The following is a 21617-nucleotide window of genomic DNA, read 5'->3' as shown; positions in this document are numbered from 1 at the left end:
ACAAGTCATTTTTAATTAAAAATGTTCTTCAGGGTTATACATCCAACATTACGTAGCCAATTTAAGTTTGGAAATTATATGTTGTATTTATACTGTCACTTACTATTTATCTAACAGTTTTTTTAAAAAATGCATACATAAAAATATATAGATGGATTTTAGGAAGAGGGTCCCCTATTAAGGTTCATCCTATTTGGGGGTCCTTGACATCATCAAAGTTTGAAAACCCCTGGTCTAGAACGTCCAACCACGTATCAATAACTATTCCTCCACATATTAGATCCACAGAGGTGGAGCTGGACTAGGTCCAGCTTAACCCATGACGTCCAGAGAAGAGGAGCTGGACGTCATTCGGCTCTGCAGTGAGGACCTCTTGACCCTTTGAAGGACTTTGGTGGCAGCAGTAAACAAGAACAGTAGGTGGCGCGCTTGCGCTTACCGTTGCACAAAAGAAGAAGAAGTTGTTGTCAATGTTTGGTTTCAGTTTTCAAAAATAGTGTCCGTCACAATGATTCAGACACATCAACTTTTGTGGATAATTTTACCATGTTTTATTGCTGTATTTGCCGTGACCATTACATGTGGTGAGTTTGTGCGACCATTTCTGTGATGGCATAAATATATAATATATTTAGAATTTGTAGCGTTGACCGTAACAGATAATATCAAAAGGAAACATGATAATCATGCTATATGGACATTCACCATGGTATCATTTGGAGTGCTGTGCCTCGAAGTACTATGGTACCGCTACAGCTCTTGGTGAGGAGCTGACATAAAAAAAATACGTTTTTTATTTTTTAACTTAGTGTCACCAGGCTTTCTTTGAGTACATCTAAATTGTTGTTTATAATATATATATATATATATATATATATATATATATATATATATATATATATATATATATATATATATATATATATATATATATATATATATATATATATGTTGTAGTGTTTTGGCGCCCTCTTCCTTTCAGACACAGTCAATGCTGTTGTATTCTTGTGTAACAGCTCCTGCAGGCTCAATTCTGCTCCTGTTTCTTTGCTGTATGGCTCTTCTGTGGAAGTTAAAGATCGATAATCGATCCATACCGAGTCTTTTGTCTCAGTATGTGGCTGGGAAAGCGGTGTGCTGGCTGGGGAATCGCCAGAGAAATAGACTGGAGAAAGACACCCAAGACGTTCATCGCGTTCAGGAGGAAACTCTGCTCAAGCGCCTGCGCAAACACTCCGACACAGTCTACGGCAAACTGTACGAGTTCGGATCAATTAAAGGTGATTAAAGGTTTCGACACGTGTATAATAATAATAATAATAATAATAATAATAATAATAATAATAATAATAACCAAATTTGTATATTAAAAATATCAAAAAGGGGGCAGTCCGGGTGAGGGACCCTATATTTAAAGTCCCTACTTTTGATATAATGGTTCTCTGGCATGGTCAATTACAAGATAATTAACTCTCCTGATCCAAAGCCTCTCAGTCTATTGGCTTCCACCATATTTACAGGGTGACATTTTAGTTCTCCATTTAGCTAAAGCCTCTTACATTTTCATTTATTTGTTTGGCCAATGTCCAGTTTTTACCACACTGAAGTAATGTGGACTGACAGAGTTTATCTGATGCCTTAACAGTAACACCTGGGTTTTTTCATTTCAGGTGATTTATTAAAGAAAAATTACTAGTGATAATTTAATGTAGCTTTGCAAGCGTGCATATCACTTTTGTTTTTGTATGACATCCTGCAATTTCTGAAAGTAGTATTCCTGTGATCTGTCCAGGTTGTTTCCCTGTCTATGGCCCGAGATGTTTTGAAGCTGTAATACAGCATCCTCGCAACCCTATAAAAGTGGTTTGGAAAAATGATGGATTTTAAAAAAAAGTGTTACTTTTTATTATGTTGTAGCCTTTTGCTAAATGCTTTACTTTTTTTTTTTTTTTACATCAATCTACTCCATACCCCAGTGTCATTTTTTTAATTTGTGATAACTTTGCAAATGTGTATAGGTGCGTTTATATATGTATATATATTACATTGATATAATTATTTATTAATTTATAATGTTATAAATAAATAATAAATATGAAATCATGCATTTATAATTTATTTATTTATTAATTGTATTATTTATGCATTAAATGCATAATAAATATATTATTTTTGTATTATAGTATTAAATACATAAGGTTTTTATTAAAAGTGCAGCATAAAGTTTTCATAGCTTTTAAATCTTTAATTCGGCCAATTTGGCTGTTTTTATCACTCTATCTCCTGAAGGGTTTGAAATTAATAGTTAATTTATAATAGATGTACAATTTATGTATAATATATATAACATAGTTTAATTTAGTTATGTACATATTAGAATCATAGTTTTATAATAGTATATTTTCACTGAAAAAATTCACAGAAAAGAAATTTGTATTGTATCTGGCGCAATTACTTTTTACTTCTTGGGTTTAAGGAAATGGAAATAACCTGTGAGGCATGTCACCATTGTCATTAAATAAGACATTTTTTATTTGATCATTTCAGACACAGAAACATTTCGACAGCGCCATCCAGTCACGGATTATGACCATTATGAAAAGTTTGTTGAGCGGATGGCTAAAGGAGAGCAGAAGGTTTTAATATCGGAGAAGCCTCTTATTTTGGCAATGACATCAGGAACGTCTGGATCCAGCCGTATGCTTCTGAGCACCAGAGACACCAACACAGAATTCTTTCTACAGGTCACACAACATTAACATTAACATAGAGTTTTAGAAGTAATGGGCCAATGCAGACCGACTAGTAACAAGTTTGGTCTTGTTGCAAGGGTTAAATATCTAAAAGCTGAACTAATTTACTGCATTTTTGATCAAGGAAAGTAATATGATCATTAGTTCTCAAGTGTATTTACTAGTGATAATGTAGCTTTGCAAGCGTGCATGTCACTTTTGTTTTTTGTGTGTCATCCTGTAATTTCTGAAAGTAGTATTCCTGTGATAGACTGGCCATCTGTCCAGGGTGTTTCCCTGTCTATGGCTCGAGATGCTTTAAAGCTTTGCTACAGTGTCAATATTTTTTTGCACTTGTTCTGGCAGGGGGTGACTGTTTGTCTAGATGCTATGAGAAAAGCCTTTCCAGCCACTGACTGTCTCCAGAAGACCCTGAAGCTCTTTTACTCACCTCTTTTTCGTCAGAGTGAGGCAGGTATTCCCATTGGCCCCAACTCCTCAACCCCTGCCTCCTCTAGACACATGCTGCATCTGTACACCACACCAGCACCCGTCTTTCAGGTAGGGGATAGATGAATATGAAATTAACATGATATTTAGTGATTATATATGCAAATGTTAAAGGTGTTCTATTATGCTCTTTTACGAAGTCTTGATTTTGTTTTTAGGGTGTACCAGAATATGCTTTCATGCTTGATTGTTCAAAAAACATTTTTTTCACATATTTTACAATATTTCAGCACCCTATCAAGCCCCTCCTTTCGAAATGCAAAATGTGTTGTGATTGGTTAGCTGATAAGAGATTAGAAGCACTCCTAGTTAGTGGTGTAACAGAACACAAAACTCGCGGTTCGGATAACATCACGGATCACTAGTCACGGATCGGATCATTTTTCGGATCAAAAAAAAAGGGGGAGGAGTCTATTTTTATTTGCTTTCCATTTATTGTATGAAAATTTTTGGTGTTAGCATAACCTATATGGTTATGGTTTTGACAAATATAAAATAAATAAATAACCAGCTGAATAAATCACATTTTACTCTGAACCTGATGTGAAAAAGGGCCTGAGCATATAATAAATAAAAAAAAATGAAAAAAAGATTAGGATGTCAACATTCTCAGGGGATAGAGAAGACCTCTCATGCCTGTTTAACACATAATCATTATTTTTATTTAAAATCCAAAAGTTGGTACTGAACATGGCTTGTCATCATTGCTATTCTCTTTGAAGGTCTACACTCTTTTATAGATGATATGCTTTAACACACTACATTTATTCAATGCATTACTTTATATTTATATAGCCTAGTACCTTAGAAACAGGCTATAGACTATGTTAAAATAACAAACATTTTAAATTAGAACTTACAATAGACAAAAACAGTCAACTCGTTTTTTCTTTCATTTTTAAAATCTTTAATAAAAAAAATCCTGCAGGTCATAAAGAACTTTTTTTCCACCTCCAGAAAAGAGTGCTTTCCATTATTTCACTTGTTTACCTAAAGCTAAAATCCATTTTTCCTTGCTTTACCCATGGCAAAAAGCCATGTGTTGACTTAGAAACAGAGTACACCTTACATTATATCCATATGTGTCAATACATGTTTGTTTTAATACAGACGGTGCGCTATTACTTTAATTCAGCCCGTCCAGCACAGCAAAACAGACTCAGTGCAAAACGATCGCGGCACTTCGCACTGACGGACCGAATGCGTGCAGTGTGAAAACTGTAATCTGTTAAAGGTGCACTTTGTAGTATTTTTGCAGTAAAATATCCAAAAACCACTAGGCCAGTGTTATATATTTTGTGCAGTTGAGTACTTAGTAATCATTTAACTGTATCAAATATTACAAGTATTATTAAAAACTAAATTAATGGAAAATAAATCAAACTATTTCAATTCCAAAACTAAAACTCTGATGAACACACTGTCACATGCCTGTCCTGTCTTGTGTGCACATGTGGGTTTTGTCATGTCTCCGGTCTACTGTCAACCCCGCCCTTCTTGTTATCTGATTATTGGTTTATTTGCCCCACCTGTTCTCCCTCATTATCTGCCTTGTTTGTTCCCTTTATAATCTCCTTGTGTTTGTCAGTCTGGGTTGGATCCTTCTGTTACGTCACGGACACGAGGAAACAGGAAATTGGTGCGAGGACTCAAGTGCAGTGAGAAAATTATAATTTATTATAAAATAAAACATAAACTCAACACAAAAACCCACGAGGGGGAAAAACACATAATCAGAACTGTAACATAACTCAAAAACATACCAACAGAGAAATCACGGGGAACCGGAAGACGCAGACATAACATACACAAGGATCCAACACAGACTGACAAACACAAGGAGATTATAAAGGGAACAAACAAGGCAGATAATGAGGGAGAACAGGTGGGGCAAATAAACCAATAATCAGATAACAAGAAGGGCGGGGTTGACAGTAGACCGGAGACATGACAAAACCCACATGTGCACACAAGACAGGACAGGCATGTGACACACACACTTGTTACTGCAGTTTTAATTCAAATGCTGAGACCTAATAAAATCATCTGCATAATTTAGTATAATAAATGTTAGTCAATCAGAATTGTCAGCCTTGACTGTAGTCAGTAAATCATTGATTTATTTATTTTGTATACGCAATAAACGTAAAACGTAAAACGTAAAAAAACTGAAGCAACTCAAATTTAGTTATTCAAAGAAACTCTCATTTGTCAGTTGAGACTGCTTACAAGTCTTTCCAAGTTGTCACAAGTCTTCTTTGATTATGTGCGATTGTTATGTTTGTTTATGTTGTTACTTGAATCTAAATCAAGTACAAGTCCTGCAGCTCGATTCCACAATGCTGCTGTGCATGCACTGGAAGAAACTTTGGATTAAAGTTCAACTAAAATGAAATGTGTTTAACCATAGATTCTATCTGATCAGAACACTAGTATACAGAAGATAAAAAATATAGTTTGTTTTGTCTGTAGGTACTGAATGAGAGAGACGCCTTGTATCTGCATCTGCTGTTTGGCCTGAAGGACCGTAACCTCGGCATGCTGGAATCCAACTTCTGTTCTACTGTCTTTTATGCCTTCAGAGCCCTGCAGGTACAATGTTATTACATTATTCATTGAATAATTATATAAGCATTAATATGAGTTAATATGATTCTATGATTCTAATACAAGTTAATATGATTTTTTAGTGTCTAAATGAAAACTTTGTAATATACATTAATTAAAAATTCTCATTAGTATTGTAAGAAAACACTAATTTTACCGGGTCAAAAACAGCTCTGTTTTCAACAAGCCATTTCAGTGTATACAGCTTTAAATGACAAATGACCCCGCCCCTCTGTTTTGTGGGCCGGCACGTGGAGCTGTTGCCTTGACAACAGTAGAGGCGAAAGAATGGCGACGTGAGTCTCTGAGGACAGATCTGTGCAACTTTATCAATTTGAAATTTGAGCTGCAAATAAGTATTTGAACACCTGAGAAAAATTGCCTTTGTTTGCAATTACAGAGTTCAAATGTTTCCTGTAGTGTTTCACCAGGTTTGCACACACTGCAGGAGAGATTTTGGCCCACTCCTCCACACAGATCTTCTCTAAATCAGTCAGGTTTCTGGCCTGTCACTGAGAAACATGGAGTTTGAGCTCCCTCTAAAGATACTCTATTGGGTTTAGGTCTGGAGACTGGCTAGGCCACGCCAGAACCTTGATATGCTACTTACAGAGCCACTCCTTGGTTATCCTGGCTGTGTGATTCAGTTCATTGTCATGTTGGAAGACCCACCCTCGACCCATCTTCAATGCTCTAACTGAGGAAAGGAGGTTGTTCCCCAAAAGCTCGCAATACATGGCCCCTGTCATCCTCTCCTTAATACAGTGCAGTCGCCCTGTCCCATGTGCAGAAAAACACCCCAAAAGCATGATGCTACCACCCCCATGCTTCACAGTAGGGATGGTGTTCTTGGGATGGTACTCATCATTCTTCTTCCTCCAAACACGTTTAGTGGAATTATGACCAAAAAGTTATGTTTTGGTCTCATATGACCACATGGCTTTCTCCCATAACTCCTCTGGATCATCCAAATGGGCAGTGGCAAACTTAAGACGGGCCTGGACTTGTTCTGGTTTAAGAAGGGAACCTTCCGTGCCATGCATGATTTCAAACCATGACGTCTTAGTATATTACCAACAGTAACCTTGGAAACGGTGGTCCCAGCTCTTTTCAGGTCATTGACCAACTCATCCCATGTAGTTCTGGGCTGATTTCTCACCTTTCTTAGGATCATTGAGGTGAGATCTTGCATGGATCCCCAGTCCGAGGGAGATTGACAGTCATGATTAGCTTCTTCCATTTTCTAATGATTGCTTCAACAGTGGACCTTTTTTCACCAAGCTGCTTGGCAATTTTCCCGTAGCCCTTTCCAGCCTTGTGGAGGTGTACAATTTTGTCTCTAGTGTCTTTGGACAGCTCTTTGGTCTTGGCCATGTTAGTAGTTGGATTCTTACTGATTGTATGGGGTGGACAGGTGTCTTTATGCATCTAACGACCCCAAAAAGGTGCATCTAATTTAGGATAATAAATGGAGTGGAGGTGGAAATTTTAAAGGCAGACTAACAGGTCTTTGATGGTCAGAATTCTAGCTGATAGACAGGTGTTCAAATACTTATTTGCAGCTGTATCATACAAATAAATAGTTAAAAAATCAAATATTGTGGTTTTTGGATATTTTTTTTAGATTATGTCTCTTACAGTGGACATGCACCTACGATGACAATTTCAGACCATTCCATAATTTCTAAGTGGGAGAACTTGCAAAATAGCAGGGTGTTTAAATACTTATTTTCCTCACTGTATAATGAGTTGTTCATTATAAACGTGTGATTATGAATTATATTGAGAATGTCATACATAGGAAGCGTGCCGTAATTTAACTTTTAAACTTTAGCTGCATTCATCGTGAAGCATTTCAAACTACACTTACTTCTTATGGAGTTGCAGCAGGAACACAAATAGCTGGTACAGATCTTTATACAGGAGCAGATTCTTAGCAAAACCTGCTTTATACTAACCCTCTGTTATAAAGCAGTCTGGTGAGAAATGCTTTGCGGTTCGTGCAGACATAAAAGCATTGACGAAAACAAAACTCAGCCACTGCGTCTTTATCGGGTTGGGATTTAGGAACATTGGAATGACTGCTGTGTTCATTATTACACCCAAGAACTTTGCAGACTGTGCTGATGACAGAGCTCGCTCCGGGCAGGTCTGTGTTGAAACGCTGCTTGTCGATCAACAGTCGTGGGAGGGGCGTGTGACATCACATGGTCGAACGGCTCGATTTGAGACGGGACAACATATAAGGAGATAAAAAAAAAAAACACTTGATGGATTTTTATCATTATAGGATGGTTGTGTACAGGCACTGCCAACACACATTTCCATACAATCAGCTTGTAAAAGTGCATGTACCATTATATAAGCCCTTTAAAAAGTAGTGCACAATCTCAGATATTTCTCATTTGTTTTCATAAATTCTCTTTTATTCTCGTTTTCATATCATAATTCTCTTCTCTTTGTCAATAAATCTTAAAACATTGTTTTTAAAGGTTTCAACCGTATAAAGCTATCAGATGAACAGAAATGCATACGTGTTTTTTATAAAACTTATTTCCTGGTTTATTTTTATTTATTTATTTATTTATTTATTACTTTTTTAAGGAACTGTTCGAACATGCTCTCTTGTTGAATACAGCTAGATGGAGTACAACATAAGCACTCACTATGCTTGATATACATTGGTTTATTACTGACACTAAATATAGACCCCATGTGTTGGTCTGCATTTAGGAACATTGGAAAGATCTTGTTGTTGACGTGGAAGTGGGCAGGATCAACTCCGGTCTGAACCTGAAGGCTGACGTGCGCTGTGCTCTAGAGAAGCTGATGAAGCCAGATCCAATGAGAGCCACTGAGCTCACAGCCCAGTTTGAGAATGGCTTTGAAGGTATCGCACTCAGATTATGGCCGAAGTTACACCTGGCCCTGGCAGTGGACTCGGGCTCAAACCAGATTTATGGGGAGATGTTACGACAGCACTACTGTAAAGATGTCCCGTTCTACTCCCCTTTCTACGCTGCCACTGAAGGTGTGTTTGTATAAGTCTGCATGTGTGTACTAGTTGTGTGTTCAAAAATGAGAAGCCGAAATGTCCATTTTAGAACTCATTTTTGGATTGTCAGTCATCAAATCTCTGTACACACTGCAGGTGTCGTGATGGTCACAGACAGGGATATACCTTTAATTTCACTAAACTGACTGTTCACTTAAAAAACTCTCACAGATTATGTTTTCAAGTCATTTCAGGTTATAATGTGCTTTATACTATAAACCACCATTTGTGCTTATATGCATGACATAAAAGGGAAGCAAGAGAGATGCTGCCTCCTACTGAAACTTTAAACCTCTAAAAAAAAAAGCCTCTTTAGAAAAACAGGAGATTTATACACTTTTTTTTAATATTTCTTAATTTTTTTTTGTACTGTAGATTACTTTCTCATTCATTTTTTTGCCTCCTCAGAAGGAAAACCCTAGTGTGTGCATTTCTGAACTGGATTGTGATATATTAACGCAATGAGCAATGTTAGGCCTTGATTTTTCACATTTTTATTGTTATTCATAACATATTCCCTTAGATTTCTGAAGGTAAGTGATGCTACATTCACCTTGATGTCATGCACTGGATTCTGACCTTGGGAATGAAATTAAATTCAAAATCAAAAAGTTGGAATACTTCACAATCCACTAACTGAAGTTTTAATAGTCCTGTTTTTCTATACATGTCTTTATTAACAGTATTATGTTAAATAGTTATTTGAATTAAATTCCTACTATGTATATAGTTTAAATGTATTTAAATATAACATTGTAAAATACCATTATATGTCTTTATAATTATATTCTTTATAATTTAAATGGCAGAGACCACATTTTCAATGATTTTTCTAATTTTCAATTGACTGTTATTAACTGGTTTTGGATGTGTCTAGCTTTTCAGCAAATTTTATGCCAATGCAGAGCAATTTGATGCAGCAACAGATGTTATAGTTGAGTGTCTTGTTCCTTTCAGTTAGCAGTTTATCTCTGTCCAGGTGCTGGGTTAAAATTTTAAACATTTATTGAGAATTAGAACATTATTGAGAACTCTGTCTGGCAAAGTTGGAAAATATGGCATATACTTGAAGCAAATATAGCTCACATGAATGTGTTAATCGTGTGTAATAGTCTGTAATTCATGTTTCAGGTTTGATAGGTGTGAACCTGTGGCCTCTGCAGGAGAGCAGACAGTATCTCCTGTGTCCTCGCTCCATGTTCTGTGAGTTTATACCAGAGGAGGATCTGGATTTAGAGCAGCCCAAAACACTCCTGATAGAGCAGCTTGAGGAAGGACACAACTATGAGCTGCTGGTCACCAACGCCTCAGGATTATTCAGGTCAGGTACAAACGGTTGGAGTCAAACGGTTAAGAAAAACTGCTTTAAAGGGATAGTTCACTCAAAAATGAAAATTTGATTTTTATCTGCTTACTCAAACGGCATCCAAGATATAGGTGTCTTTGTTTCTTCTGCAGAACACAAAATAAGATTTTTAACTCCAACCATTGCAGTCTGTCAGTCGTATGTGGATGGTAACAAAATCTATGAGAGTAAAAAAAAACATGCATAGATAAATCCATATTAAACCCTGCGGCTTGTGACGACACATTTATGTCTTAAGATACGAAACGATCGGTTTGAATTCGGCTTCATTTGTTCTTTTTTTTCATTACATTTTTCTTTCATTTTCATTTGTTCTTCATTGTTCTACTGAAGACACAAAGTCACCAATATCTTGGATGCCCTGGGGGTAAGCAGATAAACATCAAATTTTCATTTTGGGGTGAACTATCCCTTTAAAGACACTCCAGATGATTCCATGTATTTGTGTAATGGATGTTTAAGCAAAAAACAAAAAGTGAAACAATAACTAAAGTGACTTTTACTTAAGTGATCGTCTCTGTTTTTCAGGTATCGCATTGGAGATGTTGTGAAAGTAGTCGGGTTTCATAACCAGTGTCCAAAAGTGGAGTTTCAGTATAGGTATGCATGCTTATTATCTAATCTAGTGTTTTTTATACTGTGATACACAGTGTCCTCAGATGATACACTGCACAACACTATTTAAAAAATAGTAAAAATATATATTTTAATTTCTTGTTACAATAACATGATATTTATATTTACCTTGAAGAAGCTGATATTTACATCACCAGTGTGGAATGTCAATAGGCCATGTTTTCTGCTGTAGCTCCATTCCTGTAGAATCCTGTAGCTTATAGATGCCCTTCCATTTTTTCAATGTAATGTTTCAGAAGCACTGATCATATTTCTATGTTATCGTTTCTTTAACGTGTGTTCAGGCGGGGTCAGATGTTGAGCGTGCGTGGTGAGAAAGTGTCTGAATCGCTGTTTTTGAAGGCTCTTAAGAGGGCAGTGACACAGTGGCCAGGAGCCAGACTCGTAGACTACAGCTGTGTTGAGAGCGGAATTCTAGGTAATGTTTGAGTTTCATCAAGTCCATTGTCATTTAAAGGAATGTTCCAAGTTCATTACAATTTAAAATAATATATAAAAATGTAGATGTTCACCTACAATTGAGACACTTTTTAGGAGGTAACTTCATTTTTAGAGAAAACTCAGCTATTGCTGTCTCATGGGAATAAATAGCCATTCACACCGAATGTGTCACCTACGCTGTTTTTTAGTTGATTTCTTGTGAAGATGCTCTAAAGGGATGTCTTTGACCATTTTAGTGCTTGTTGCCATTTTCGTGTTTTGAATGTAATGTAATGGTATGTATTTAAATGTAATGTAATGGTAACTAATATTACTGAGTAATGTGAATTATGTAATCTGTTTGTTTTTTTAGGTAGTGAGTAAATTAATGCATTACTTTTAAATTTACAACAAAATGAGTTACTTTCCCTATGTTGATAGAAATCAGGAGTAAGGTGCAGAGGAGTTTTTTCCTGTACACTGTATACAGTCTTGTTCAAAATAATAGCAGTACAATGTGACTAACCAGAATAATCAAGGTTTTTAGTATATTTTTTATTGCTTCGTGGCAAACAAGTTACCAGTAGGTTCAGTAGATTGTCAGAAAACAAACAAGACCCAGCATTCATGATATGCACGCTCTTAAGGCTGAAGGATGAAGCCAACACTTGTTGAACATGCATTTGAAAGCTGAGGAAAATGGGTCGTTCAAGACATTGTTCAGAAGAACAGCGTACTTTGATTAAAAAGTTGATTAGAGAGGGGAAAACCTATAAAGAGGTGCAAAAAATGATAGGCTGTTCAGCTAAAATGATCTCCAATGCCTTAAAATGGAGAGCAAAACCAGAGAGACGTGGAAGAAAACGGAAGTCAACCATCAAAATGGATAGAAGAATAACCAGAATGGCAAAGGCTCAGCCAATGATCACCTCCAGGATGATCAAAGACAGTCTGGAGTTACCTGTAAGTACTGTGACAGTTAGAAGACATCTGTGTGAAGCTAATCTATTTTCAAGAATCCCCCGCAAAGTCCCTCTGTTAAAAAAAAGGCATGTGCAGAATAGGTTACAATTTGCCAAAGAACACATCAACTGGCCTAAAGAGAAATGGAGGAACATTTTGTGGACTGATGAGAGTAAAATTGTTCTTTTTGGGTCCAAGGGCCACAGGCAGTTTGTGAGACGACCCCCAAACTCTGAATTCAAGCCACAGTACACAGTGAAGACAGTGAAGCATGGAGGTGCAAGCATCATGATATGGGCATGTTTCTCCTACTATGGTGTTGGGCCTATTTATCGCATACCAGGGATCATGGATCAGTTTGCATATGTTAAAATACTTGAAGAGGTCATGTTGCCCTATGCTGAAGAGGACATGCCCTTGAAATGGTTGTTTCAACAAGACAATGACCCAAAACACACTAGTAAACGGGCAAAGTCTTGGTTCCAAACCAACAAAATTAATGTTATGGAGTGGCCAGCCCAATCTCCAGACCTTAATCCAATTGAGAACTTGTGGGGTGATATCAAAAATGCTGTTTCTGAAGCAAAACCAAGAAATGTGAATGAATTGTGGAATGTTGTTAAAGAATCATGGAGTGGAATAACAGTTGAGAGGTGCCACAAGTTGGTTGACTCCATGCCACACAGATGTCAAGCAGTTTAAAAAAACTGTGGTCATACAACTAAATATTAGTTTAGTGATTCACAGGATTGCTAAATCCCAGGAAAAAAAAATGTTTGTACAAAATAGTTTTGAGTTTGTACAGTCAAAGGTAGACACTGCTATTTTTTTGAACACACCCCTTTCAACTAATTGCCCAATTGCACAGCCTTAAGAGCGTGCATATCATGAATGCTGGGTCTCATTTGTTTTCTGACAATCTACTGAACCTACTGGTAACTTGTTTGCCACGTAGCAATAAAAAATATACTAAAAACCTTGATTATTCTGGTTAGTCACATTGTACTGCTATTATTTTGAACAAGACTGTACATGATGGTTATTGTAGTTTTAGACTAAATGTTAGACTTAAAGGGGGGGTGAAACACTCAGTTTCAGTCAGTGTCATGTCAATCTTGAGTACCTATAGAGTAGCATTGCATCCTGCATATCTCCGAAAAGTCTTTATTTTTTTTATAATTATATAAGAAAGATGCGCTGTTCCGAGTCTTTCCGAAAAAAGCCGAGCGGGTGGGGGCGTGTCGTGTGAGCGGAGCTAAATAATGACGTGTGCGCGCCGCTGCTATTGTGTTGAGTCGAGTGCGTCGTAAAGCTGTGTCATCCCTAACAGCGGGAAAAAAACTTTATTCAAAATAAAAATATGGCTTTTAATCAGATACAGCCATACATCTATGATCCGGAATCAGACCCAGAGGCTGCAGTTGAACAGGAGCAGCAGCAAAAACGACTAGAGCAGGACGTCTCTATGTGGTACAAGTTACACACTAACTATATAATATGCTTAGCGGCTTGTGTTATTTACATATTTATACTTGAATTATATCGTCGTATTTTTGTCTTTGAAGGTGTACATGTGGGAAGTGCAGTTGTGCACGTGTGTTTGTGTGTTTACGCGTGGTTTGTGTAGACAGTAAGCGGACTGGTTTTGCACAGCAGGCTAGTGTTCACAAAAAAAGACACGGAATAGTAGCGCATTTGAATAAAGAAGCGTGCTTATTTAGTTCAACATATTTCCCCCCTCTTTGTGTATTGTTGTTTGGAGTGCTTTTACAATACACAAACATAAAGTTACACATATAGTGGCCAGCTAAACAAATGTACACGCACTACACATCGCATGCTCCATTGATCAATTAACTATACGTGATCATGTTTGGGCTACTTGATGAGCATAGTCAAAAACACAGACATTTGAAGCAGTCTTACTCACAGCCTGCGGTACTAACGTTGGGACCTTTATCGTTGGGACTGCTCCATCCTTCAGCATTAGGCGATCGGGAAAATCCGGCGTCGAGCTGGGCCTTGTTTATGAAACAGTCGGCACCGAAATGCAGCGAACAGATATAAACATTCGCGCAACTCAGTTGCTGATCCGGAAAAGCAAATTACATCCACTGTTGCCTTAACGCGGGGTTTTTGGGGAATCTGTGCAGGACTGTCTTGGTCTGGCAACCAAAAACGCACTTTTTTGGTGACATTGTTATGTGCACATCACCTGTCCAGCATCCTACAAGCCAGCGCTTTGATGGGCATAGCCTGTTGCTTTCGCTCTCTCCCTCTCTCTCTCTCACGCGCTTCCGGTAGAATTGTCCGTAAGGCCCATACAAGGAAATTCCGCCCCCATTAACGTCAAAGGGGACGCATGATCTCAAAAAACTTGCCGAAACTTATGACTAACCGGAAGTAGTATTTTTGACAAAGAAATACTCCCATCAAACGTCCACCTTAACTTTTGAAACTTTGTCCATGTTTAGTATGGGATTCCAAGTCTTTAACAGTGTAAAAAGATCAGTATGCATGAAACAGCATTTCACCCCCCCTTTAATAAGAATCACAAGCTGAAGTGTTTAAAATACATGCAGACTTTATAGACAGATAGTTTGAGATTGAGAAGGACCAGCATCACATCCTCTTATACAGTGCCTTGCGAAAGTATTCGGCCCCCTTGAACTTTGCGACCTTTTGCCACTTTCAAACTTCAAACATAAAGATATAAAACTGTAATTTTTTGTGAAGAATCAACAACAAGTGGGACACAATCATGAAGTGGAATGAATTTATTGGATATTGCAAACTTTTTTAACAAATCAAAAACTGAAAAATTGGGCGTGCAAAATTATTTGGCCCCCTTAAGTTAATACTTTGTAGCGCCACCTTTTGCTGCGATTACAGCTGTAAGTCGCTTGGGGTATGTCTATCAGTTTTGCACATCGAGAGACTGAAATTCTTGCAGAACAGCTTGAGCTCAGTGAGGTTGGATGAAGAGCGTTTGTGAACAGCACTTTTCAGTTCTTTCCACAGATTCTCGATTGGATTCAGGTCTGGACTTTGACTGGGCCATTCTAACACCTGGATATGTTTATTTTTGAACCATTCCATTGTAGATTTTGCTTTATGTTTTGGATCATTGTCTTGTTGGAAGACAAATCTCCGTCCCAGTCTCGGTCTTTTGCAGACTCCATCAGGTTTTCTTCCAGAATAGTCCTGTATTTGGCTCCATCCATCTTCATATCAATTTTAACCATCTTCCCTGCCCCTGCTGAAGAAAAGCAGGCCCAAATCATGATGCTGCCACCACCATGTTTGACAGTGGGGATGATGTGTTCAGGGTGATGAGCTGTGTTGCTTTTACGTAAAACATAACGCTTTGCAGTGTTGCCAAAAAGTTCAATTTTGGTTTCATCTGACCAGAGCACCTTCTTCCATATGTTTGGTGTGTCTCCCAGCTGGCTTGTGGGAAACTTTAAACAACACCTTTTATGGATATCTTTAAGAAATGGCTTTCTTCTTGCCACTCTTCCATAAAGGCCAGATTTGTGAAGTATACGACTGATTGTTGTCCTATGGACAGAGTCTCCCACCTCAGCTGTAGATCTCTGCAGTTCATCCAAAATGATCAGGGGTGTAGGAATTGATTCGGATCAAATAACTCAAGAGGGGTATTGAATTACAGTGAAAGGAACCGACCTTACATAAACAACAATTCAAAATTAACATTTACCGCAACTATTCGTCTGCCGATATGTTGAAATTACAGTATTTGATCAATTTCGACTCATGATACTACCCGTGGCCAACGGCAATAATATCATTCACTTTATGTTCACTGTTTGTGAGCTTAGGTAACAAGGGTCATACAGTTTGAGGCAGTAACTTATGAACACAAAGCACAAGATACCTGTATAGATGAAAACTGAAAACAAGGTTTTTTTTTATCTGTTCTAATACACACAACACTAAACTACTCGCACACAAAAGAATATACGTTCATACGGAAAAAGAGATGTGGTATGTTATACACTTTCCCAGCCGTCACCTGAGAGAATCAACACTCTAGCAACTTAATCGTAGCTTGTCTGCTAGACAGAGTTTCACCAGCTCAACCACAATGAAGTATTGTACTTGCGTTTGCTTGTTCCTGGGGTGCGTTCTTCCTCTGGATAAGGTTGCTGCGGTGTTGATTGGTTGACCGGCCGATGATGTTGTTTGCGTGGGAAGGCGTTTGAGTTCATTCGGTGGATGAGTGGCTTCGCCTGATGAAGCCACACGTGCCGTTTTCTGGTCACTGGAACGAGCGTCAGCTTTGCTATGCGACGGGCTTTCTCTGCGTCCCAGGGAGCACCGACTGGGTGCGTTTCCGGGACGAAGTTTCGTTGGTGAGGTTTACTACGGAGTGGAATGAAGTTTCTGGAAGAGCTCTTGATAGCTCTGAGTGCGGCGGCCCGTGTAGGCAGATAGGTGACAAGACCAGCATGGGTTAGAGCAGCCTGGGTTGCTGCAAGGCACACGCTGAACTTGTTGAACAACAAGTTGAAGACGAGAAGCAAAGCATTTGATCCTTGGTTTTAAACATGTCTTGGAGTCCATCCCCGCAAGTTTCTTGGGCCAATCGGATATTGTGGTGGGCTTTTCTCCCGCCCGTCTCCTGTTCGTACATATCATTAGTGTGACGTCATCTCGAACACGTGTTGATATTCTTCATGAGTTAGTTTAAATGTTTTAAGGTTCTAACTTCCATAGTGTAACTCTAGTACATTTTACACACGTTTACCTTGCATCATGAGGATGGAAATCTTTTATCCCTTACACCGATATAAAATAGCATATTTTTCCCATGGCTGGGGTAGGAGATACTAAATATTCATATGTGGTAAACGTTGGTCATATAGCCAAACAACACAGGTTATAGGAGAATACACAACATACTTTGGTATATATTTGTGGCCTAATATGGTCGTTCCTTGTTACGACCAGGACGAAGACAAAACATGCCCAAATAGGTAGCCTAACGGTTTGATGCTATGAAACACATAGGCTATATAAACATACATAATACATATAGTGTATGATGAATTTCGATTGGGAATTACTTCATGGTATTGAATCGCAGGGTTTTTGTCTTTGTGTCTGATTGGTACGAGATCTTCGTGTGAGTTTCAAAAAGGGTCTCCGGAATGTGCCGTTAGAGAAAGGAGGGAAAGGAGGGACTGGGTATACAGGATCTGTATAATGTCTAGGTTGAGTTTGGGTTCTTGGAAAAGCTTTTAGCGGGTCTCTGGGGTGATCCGGCTTTAAACTTCTCCACAACAGTATCTCGGACCTGCCTGGTGTGTTCCTTGTTCTTCATGATGCTCTCTGCACTTTAAACTGACCTCTGAGACTATCACAGTGTAGGTGCATTTATACGGAGACTTGATTACACACAGGTGGATTCTATTTATCATCATTAGTCATTTAGGTCAACATTGGAGAGATCCTCACTGAACTTCTGGAGAGAGTTTGCTGCACTGAATAATTTTGCACACCCAATTTTTCAGTTTTTGATTTGTTAAAAAAGTTTGAAATATCCACAAAATTACAGTTTTATATCTTTATGTTTGAAGCCTACAATGTGGCAAAAGGTCGCAAAGTTCAAGGGGGCCGAATACTTTTGCAAGGCACTGTACCACTGTTTGAAGAATTCATCTTCCAGAATATGGCGGTAAGTTTTGGGAGTTCATTTTTAGTCCATTTCTGCAAAACAAACAGAAAAGGAGATGGACTAAAAATGAACCCCCAAAATTTACTGCCAGATTCTGGTAGATGGATTCTTCAAACAGTGGTACAAGAGGATGTCATACTGGTCCTTCAAAAGTCATTCTCAACCTGTCATCTGTCATCTGTCTTTAAGTCTTCTGTATTCACAGAACACTTCTTCATGTATTTTACACTTTAACACATAAGCTTGTGATTCTTATAAAATTCTTTACTTAACTTAAGTCTCTGAGATCCTGACACCTTACACTTCTGGAGGCTCCAGGTAGGTTGCAGTTCTGGAAAATGGTGGCACTGGAGACCAAAGGGTTCCTAATGGTTTTACACTTAAATATTCATTCTTTTGGAGTTAATGTGTCTTTTCTTTACCACCTGTCTGACCCTGCTGACCCAATGAGCATTTCATCCTTTTCATGTTTATTTTATACATTTTGACTTTTCAGTTTGAGTTAAATCTCTTTTTTGGCTCATTTTATCACTAAAAGAAAGTGTCTAATAATTCTGCAAACCTGAATATAAGGTGTTTTTCGTTTCCAGCCTTCATAAACAATTATATATCACTTATAAATGATTAAATACAAAATGAATAGTCGTTATTAAAGGGGTGGTTGCATGCGATTTCACTTTTTTACTTTTAGTTTTCTCACTTTTTACTCTAAGACCATTGCGTTTTTCGGAGGGAGAGTTTCATAAAAGCAGGAAGCAAATGAGCCGTTCAAAGCACAGTGGAGACAGCAGTGTGGAATAAGGTAAAATATAAGAATAAAAAAAACTATTAAGACATGTTATACTGCGCCCCATAAACACAACCAAGCCTAGGAAAAAAAAAAACACGGAACCACCCCTTTAAGGTTAATGTCATGTGGTTTGGAATTGGTGTGCCTGGAAAAAAAATATAATCAGAAAATCAATGTGCCTAATAATTCTGCACATGGTGTATAATACTGAAAGGTAAATTCATGAAGTAAAGTTTCATTGAAATTGTTATTTGTGTTTGCTGTAGGCAGTGCATCTGGAATATCTCAGCCACATTATCTTGTGTTTGTTGAGCTAAAGGGTGTGAGGAACCTCTCAGAAGAACAAAGATACAAGGTGACTATCTATAATGTTCATTTAAAACCTTTTAAGAAACCTTTCCCTTTAACTGCTCATATTTGCGAATGCTTTTCAAATCCAACAGTTAGACCACAGCCTACAAGAGGACTCTGACATCTACAGATCCTTCAGGATGAAGGGCAGCATCGGACCAATGAGAGTTCAGCTCGTTCGCGATGGAACTTTCCAAGAACTGAAAGATCGCATGATGGCCTTCTCTAATGTTTCGTCCAACACCTTCAAAATGCAGCGTGTGATACGTAGGAGAGAGTTTGCAGACTTTCTACTGCAGAGGGCTTTCTCATGAGCATTTAAATTAAAGATGAATGAGTTAAATTTTTGGCAATGTTGAAATGGTTTCTCCTATCCTAGTTGTATATGCAGAGACTACTGTAAATAATCCATTGGTTGGGCAATTCCCTGAAAAGTGTAAAAATGTGCATTTGTCACATTTTTCCGTTTTCAGCATAAAGGCCAGCCGAACATGGAAACAGGCTCAACCAGGGGCATGAGTTGTCCAACCGATTTAGGTCACAAGGATCATTTGGGAAACTTGTTTGCAGATCTTCTTAGGGTGATGCTTCTTGATCTTGAAGGACCCCAATACGCTGGGTTGCCAGGTTTTCACAACAAAACCCACCCAATTGCTAATCATATCTAGCGCAAAACATGGGGGGGGGGATACTTTCGCATTCCCTGGGCTAAATATCATGTAATTGGGGTCGCTTCAACCAGCGGACATTTAAAACAGCCCGCAGCAACAGTGTTACAGTAGCCCAACTCCAGTTGACTTGGCAACACTGCCAGTACTGGTAATCTCTTTTTAGGCACATCAGATTTCTCTCATTCTGAGGTAAATTATATCATATTATATCAATTAATTATTTTATATTATAAATTTGAATTTTTGTAATAATTTATTGTTACAAATAATAATTGTTATTGTATGTAAAAAAAGAAATACAAATAAATCTTTGTTGTCTTGTGTCCTCGACAGTGGACATGTATGAAATGTAACAAAGTCAAAGTATTTTGATTAGAAACCCTATAACATTTTCCGCAATTGTTGATTTATAACAAACAATTTGAAAATGACTGAGTAAGATTTAAATAACTGCAAAATATATTTCCATAAGAGTGCTAAATTTGATAATTCTTAAAGACAGTTGTTGAGAAGTTGTTCTGGTGAAACCTCAAAACAAATGGTATCTCTTAAAGGGGGGGGGGGGGGGGGGGGGGGTGAAACACTCAGTTTCAGTCAAACTTGAGTACCTATAGAGTAGTATTGCATCCTTCATATCTCCAAAAAGTATTTAGTTTTATTATATTTATAAAAGAAATATAGGCTGTACCGAGTCTTTCCGGAAAAAAACGAGCGCCTGGAGGCGTATCATGTGGGCAGAGCTAAAGAATGATGAGTGCGCAAAGCGGTGACGCCCTCAAGCGTGGAGAAGAAAACGTTACCCAGATTCAACTAATACATATATGATCCAGAATCAGATCCGGAGGCTGAAATAAATTGAACAGGAGAAACAGCAACAGCAGGACGTCCGTCTCTGTGGTATGGACTGTATTTAGTAGCCTGTCAACATTTGTGTGTGTTTACTCGCAGTTTATGAGGACATGATTTGGTTTATGGACGATTGTGCGACTAAAAAGCAGTAGCAAGCAAAACGGTTTTGCACGTCAGACTAGTGTAACGTTATACATAGAACAACAATGGAGTAACCTTTAGCGCATTTGAATGACGAAGCACGCTTTGTGAGAACGCTAGGTTTATGTTTGGGTGGTTTTACAATAAACAAACTGACACCTATAGTGGTCAGCTAACCCCCCCCCCCCCCCCCCCCACACACACGTTGCCTACGTTGATCGTAAAAACGATCGTACGAGTAATCTTACTATTAAGGTATGTTTCCCAAAAGCATCGTAACTTAAGTAGCACTTGAAAATGATCATAGATCTACGAGTGCTCTGGAGTAATCGTAAAGCTCTATATGTATCGTAAGAAGAGAGGGTTATGAGGTCACCTACAGGACAACCGGCAGATTACACCTTTAACTTTATTCAAGTGCATGGTGATAATACTATAAGGTTGTTGTTGTTGTTGTTGTTTTATGAGGGCAGGTAACAAACAAAAAATACAAATACGCATCTGAATTAAATGACAGATAAAAAGAATAAAATAAGTAATGTAGAAAATATACTTCAAAAACTGGGAAAAATAGGAGAGATAAACTTATATGACTTGCTGACGTGCACGAAAACCAGCCATGTATTGGACATTCCTCTGCAGTGCCCTCTTCCTTTTTGTCAGGCTTGCAAAATCCTGCCATTTCTTGCAAACCTCTTTACCCGATCTTTTAACTAATCATTTAACTTTTAACTTTTAATTTGGTAGCAATGTCCTCCCAGATGTTTTGTTTCTCTTTGTTTGTACGATGCCCTTTAAATCTGTTGAAAATAATTCCCGCTAATT

The 21617-nt window shown here is 38.0% G+C and overlaps 1 protein-coding gene across 1 annotated transcript; it reads left to right on the top strand.

The window, feature by feature from the left end:
* Positions 1 to 455: 455 nt before the first annotated feature.
* ghdc (GH3 domain containing) lies at positions 456 to 20006 on the top strand. The gene is made up of 11 exons (XM_067429998.1): positions 456 to 584; positions 1017 to 1280; positions 2548 to 2744; positions 3099 to 3293; positions 5715 to 5834; positions 8583 to 8880; positions 10036 to 10225; positions 10799 to 10870; positions 11191 to 11324; positions 19047 to 19135; positions 19224 to 20006. Exons 1-11 carry the CDS (start codon positions 509 to 511, stop codon positions 19443 to 19445), a joined length of 1857 nt encoding a protein of 618 aa, XP_067286099.1. The 5' UTR covers positions 456 to 508; the 3' UTR covers positions 19446 to 20006.
* The last annotated feature ends 1611 nt before the right edge of the window (positions 20007 to 21617 follow it).

The sequence above is a fragment of the Pseudorasbora parva genome, chromosome 21 (assembly GCF_024679245.1).
Source record: "Pseudorasbora parva isolate DD20220531a chromosome 21, ASM2467924v1, whole genome shotgun sequence".
Lineage (NCBI taxonomy): Eukaryota > Metazoa > Chordata > Actinopteri > Cypriniformes > Gobionidae > Pseudorasbora > Pseudorasbora parva.
This window is presented reverse-complemented; position numbering and strand designations above follow the sequence as displayed.